Source organism: Nothobranchius furzeri, chromosome 16 (assembly GCF_043380555.1).
Source record: "Nothobranchius furzeri strain GRZ-AD chromosome 16, NfurGRZ-RIMD1, whole genome shotgun sequence".
NCBI classification, from domain to species: Eukaryota; Metazoa; Chordata; class Actinopteri; order Cyprinodontiformes; family Nothobranchiidae; genus Nothobranchius; species Nothobranchius furzeri.
In genome coordinates, this window is record NC_091756.1 from 59,713,901 (window position 1) to 59,719,357 (window position 5,457).

Genomic DNA, 5,457 nt, shown 5'->3' on the forward strand with positions numbered 1-5,457 from the left:
AGTTGTTGCGCTGGAGAAAAAAAAATCCCATCATATTGAGTTTGTTCCATTAGTTCAACCTATAATTAAGCAGTTTCCAGAAGTGATTAAGCAGTCAGACGAGTCGGACGGGCGGAATCCCTCCAGGGAGGCCTCACAGCTGTCAAACATCAAAAACCGGTTCATCCCGGTGTCACGAAAACACCTTCAGCACGCTGCAGCGCCCAACACGCCCGAAACCCTGGTTCGGTAATAACACCACTCATTATCACAGGGACTAAGTAAAAAAAAAAAAAATAAATAAAAGATGGAAAGAAGGAGGTGATTAAAATGATCTGAGAGGAGACTTTCACCGCCAGGCCCAAGGGTTGGGTTTAATATTAATATTCAGCCTTTCCATCATCATTATGCTATTAGAATTTAGTGTTGGTTTACCTTCAAACACCTGAACTCAACACATACAGGAAGTTGATCTGGTTCAAGACAGATTGTCTTTATTCAAAATGTCTTTGCTCAGCACTTGAACAAAGAGCGGGAGGTGTCAACCTTCTAGATACATGACCCTTTCCAGAACATGACAGGTTTAAATCTGAGAAAACACAGAGAACATATCCTTAAAAAGAACAAAATAATAAAAATAAAATAAAATAAAAAAAGCTTTGAGAAATGAAGAAACGGTGCGTGGGACGGAACCACATAAAATACAGTCCAATTAGACGTTTTTCCCTCAGAGAACTGAAATAAAACGTGTGTTTTCCGCTTCATTTTGTTTTTATTTGTGATAAATATAAACAATAAAACCCGTATATAAAGCAGCCTATCAGTCCGGATTTTGACCCAGGTCATGATAAAATGGGGACTAGTTAGCAGGCTTATACAGGGATGTGCCAGCCAAATTTCTTTCTTTTTTTTTTCCAAAACAAAACAGCAGCCAATAATCAACACAAATCAGCATATCAGCATTGAAATGTACATAATAAATAAAGTTTAAGGCCTCCCTTTCTGGTTGCCATTATAACATTTACATTTCTTAAAGTTCTCTGCTCCTCGTCTTCTAGACCAAACTCCAGCTCCAAAACTTGAGTTTTTTTTTCTGAAAAGTTTCTCTTTCTCTCTCTTAGTTGATTTTTCTGCCAGATTAAGTCCGAGGCAGATTAACACTGTTCATGCCGTTAACGAGGCGCGCCGTCCGGTATCATATTTACATGCATTTCGGTTTTCAAGTGGATTAAAAACAGTAACGAGTCTTCGGGATTACATGGCAGCAGCGTGTGCGGATGAATAAGGGTCTATCCCAGTCTTGGTCATACCTGGAAAAAGTATGTAGGCCACCGGGGGCTGTAAACTGGACGCCGACCAGGCTGTGCAGTTACACGGGACCACGTAGCCCGGGTTCGTGGGGGACGGGTGGGTGTGGGTGTGCTGGCTGGGGCACCCAAGCGTCCCGAACGCACCGTTCTGGTATCCCAGCGAGGACGCGTACGGCAAAGTGCTGGTGCTCAACGTGTGGGGCATCTCCGTCATCTTCTGGATGGCGCTGGAGCTGAACTGGCTCGGGTCGAGGAACGAGTACGGGGCGGACGTCGGCGGCAGGAACGCCCGGGCTTTCTCCGATGAGCCCAGCAGAGAGTCCGCGGCCGAGACCGGCAGTCCCTTCAGGTGGTCGGTGTCCCCGAGGTAAGGCAGAGGGAAAACGTAGCGGTCCTTCTTCAGCAGGTTTTTGGGTTTGCGCCTGGGTCGGTACTTGTAGTCGGGGTGCTCCTTCATGTGCTGCGCCCGCAGCCTCTTGGCCTCGTCGATGTAGGGTCTCTTCTCAGACTCGGACAGCAGCTTCCACTCGGCGCCCAGCCGTTTGCTGATCTCCGAGTTGTGCATTTTGGGATTCTCCTGAGCCATTTTCCTCCTCTGGCCCCGGGACCAGACCATGAAGGCGTTCATGGGTCTCTTGATGTGATCAGCAGGCTTCGACATGTTTAATCTGCACTTTTATCCCCCTCCCAATGTCAGTGACAAGCAAAAGTTGCGATGAGAAGGAAGGAAGGAAGGAAGGGAAGTCGTTCACCTGTCTAAATGACAGAGAGCGGTCATGCCACGTCTGGATGCGTCTGAAAAACAGCAAAAAACGGAGAAAAATCCAGCACCCGGCTCGGTTCTTCCCGAGGAAAAAAGACAGATGCGCTCGCTGAGGTCCGCTTCCAACTCTGAATCAGACCGGCGGCGTGGATGAAACGAAAAACACGTGAAGAAAAATCCACAAAGGTGAAAGCAGCGTTCCGCGTTCAGATGGCAGGAGCCAGAAAGTGTCCAGCTTTTGAAATACGTATAATTTTTATTGTGACTCTTTAGGTGACTTTCTCTCTCTGTGAGGTTTGTTCTCAAGCACCTGGTTTGGAAATGAGCGGTAAGAGAGTGAATACGAGCCAAAAGCGGTGAAGTTCAAAGGCTGGGCTGGTTTGGTTTCTGCACGCAATCTGACATAATCTGCAGGGCGTTCACTCGCCAACCTGCGCGCCCAATCAGCACGGAGACCGGCTATTAGAGCCCCTCCGGGGGAAACTACAGGCTATGTACATTACAACATAAACAAAGACCGCACAAAAAAGAAAAGAAAGGAAAAGAAAACGAGAACAGGAGTGTGTGGGTGTGTGTGAGAGTGTAACAGAATCCCTCTTGATCCCTTTTAATGTCATTTACCTGACTGAACACGGAGTTAACCTCCAAACCAGACTTCAGCCTGGCTTAAGGATTTACTTAACAACTCGTTATTAAAACTTTTACGAGATGAAGCCCGTTAAAAATAATTACAATAAAATATACCTTTTACACTTTTTATTTTTGTTGTGCGTTTACTAAAATAATATTAATAATAGATGTGATGATAAAGAAAACCAGAAAACCTTTAAAAAACATCAATAAACAAAATAAAACATGTAATTTAAAGAAAATGTCACACATCAAACATCGTTTTGTTTTGTTTGGTGTTTTTTTTGGCACATCTTTGACAAATCTCAGAGTTCTAGCCATAAAAAGTAAATAACAATGGAGGCTTGAATAGAAAAGCCCGAGAGTGCGCACATACGCACAGCGCGCTGTCTCTTCAGGCCCGCACGTGCTGTGCACGTATCTCGATGGGGAACACCAAACCATGGGTCCCATCCATCTGATGGTGCGGAGGATCCCCCTTACTGGGACCAGTAACAGCCCGCAGGCTAAGACGCGTGATGTATGATTCAGTCACCTGTGATTATTAAACTAAAGGCAGACCGATTAGGACCCCCCCTCCCCCCCTCCTCCTCCCCCCCCCCCCCCCCCCCACACACACGCACACACACAGTGTGGATGGAGTTGGTTTGTGTCATCTTTAGTTCATGTTTACTCTGGCGTGCACGTCTCCACACAGTCCATTTCACGTTTAAAGAATGTTGATGATTCATCTGAGACATCGGACAAATATAAAATATTTGTCAGACATTTTCATTATTTCTTATGTTTACACACTTTTCTTTACAGTTCGTTTTTTTATCAAACCCTTTGATGCCATTTCAACATGAAATATGTCTCTTTTATAAGATAAATGCAAACAGTGAGTTTGCGTAATTCTGACATATTTGTTATTTGTTTTTGATGATTCTTAACAAACTTTTGTAATTTGTTTGCCCCCAAACACCATGCCGGGTTGACGGGTTTCGTCACTTTTATAGGATTTGAATACTAAAAATCAAGCATATTAGTTTGGCTGAATAGAAAAATAAATGTTAATTTAGTTTAAAATTATTGTTTAAAAAAACTAGTTCATTTTCTTTTGGGTGCCAACGTTACTTTTCATATTTCTGACATGTGAACCTCATTAGAGTGACATTTTAACACAACATCATTAGTTCTGATTGAAACTGAATTCTGAGTTTTGTGGACCTGTTGGGGGCGGGGCTAGCGCTGTTACCTGTGGCATCCGCTTCACGTTTCTCACGACCTCCACATCTCTCTCTCTCTCTCTCTCTCTCTCTCTCTCTCTCTCTCTCTCTCTCTCTCTCTCTCTCTCTCCCATTAGCTCACATGCGCATGCGCCAGTCGGAGGCCACTAACAAGATTTCCATCATATCTGTTTTTACAAAACCTCGAAAACGTCCTTATTGTTAAATAAAAATCATCCCAAGTTACAGAACAATCAGCTGAGGACATCCCTTTTCAATGCACGCTATACGTTTTTGCTAGTTGTAAATAAAAATAATAACTAACGAAAATACCTCCTCGCCTTCAGCAGCACCACGTGATCTGCGACCTGCATGCTTTGCTCTGCAGGTTGCCTTGATGTTTTAAATTGCGTTATGCTATCTTTCTCAGAACAGCGAATGCAATTTGACATGTGGCGTTTGGGCTATACCCACACCAGCTCCGACTTCATTTGAGATGGGTGAATTAGATAACAGGAAATTATTTAGGGGCTGAGCCTCCCACTCACGAGGGAGAAGTCAGCTATGTTTCGCATTCAGACGCTGATTGTCTAATAAACGCGCGCCTGAAAGTTCCCTCGACAATTTGACTGGATAATGAGAAATGCAATAAGGTTTTGATTTGTGAGGATTGAGATGATTATTTCTCTCCTTTCTTTACCATAAGCCGCTATCATCGCTCTCTGCTCAGGCGCTGTCTGACATACATTCATGGAAACACAACGAATAATACTTTTACTCCTCGATGCGCGTAAAGCCTGATTTCTGCTTCTCCGTCTGCGTCACCTGATTTGTTTACAAAATGCACAATTAAAATGTAGTTTGGTTCACAAAAAATACACATACATTTGCAGCACATTCGATTTTTGTTCTAAAGTCACTGAAATAAATACAGGTCTCTTACTTTGAAGCGCTGAATCAGTTCACTCACCGAGAAACAGCACTCGTGAACGCGCGCTGACTACTAAAACTAACATTAGCTAAGTCCACGTGCCCGTGCATGTAGTGAGTGGAGATCAGTCCGTCACGCGCAGACCCACACGCGCTCTCCCGGAATGGTAAGCGCCCTAGCGTAACTGTCCATGGTGCTGAAGTGGTAAAAGCATCCTGCTCTGTCTGGGAAAAACGTGTCTTAAAACTAGGACTGGCGTTATTGTGTTTATATAATAATAATAATAATAATAATAATAATAATAATAATAATAATAATAATACTAATAATAATAATAATAATAAACTAATGAAAGAAAAAAGAGGCAAATGAAGAAGAGGTATGACATCCAGGACACAACTGACATTGTGGAAGCAAAAGAAAAGCTCAAACAACAGATACAGGCAAAGGCACAAAGAATCAGAAGATATGAAAAGAGAAGTAAGCACTTCAGACACAACCATGTTTTTAAAGTTGACCCAAAGAAGTTCTACAGAGAACTGGACAAGAAACAGATAGAAATCAAAGAACTATCTCAGGAAAAAGTAGATAAGATAAGATAAGATGACCTTTATTAGTCCCACAAGTGGGAAATTT

At 43.1% G+C, this 5,457-nt stretch overlaps 1 protein-coding gene across 1 annotated transcript; it reads right to left on the reverse strand.

Annotated features, from left to right (window-relative positions):
* Window positions 1-333: 333 nt before the first annotated feature.
* sox14 (SRY-box transcription factor 14) lies at window positions 334-2,585 on the reverse strand. The gene has a single exon (XM_070545454.1). The coding sequence runs from the start codon at window positions 1,948-1,950 to the stop codon at window positions 1,234-1,236; it is 717 nt and encodes a 238-aa protein (XP_070401555.1). The 5' UTR covers window positions 1,951-2,585; the 3' UTR covers window positions 334-1,233.
* Window positions 2,586-5,457: the final 2,872 nt, after the last annotated feature.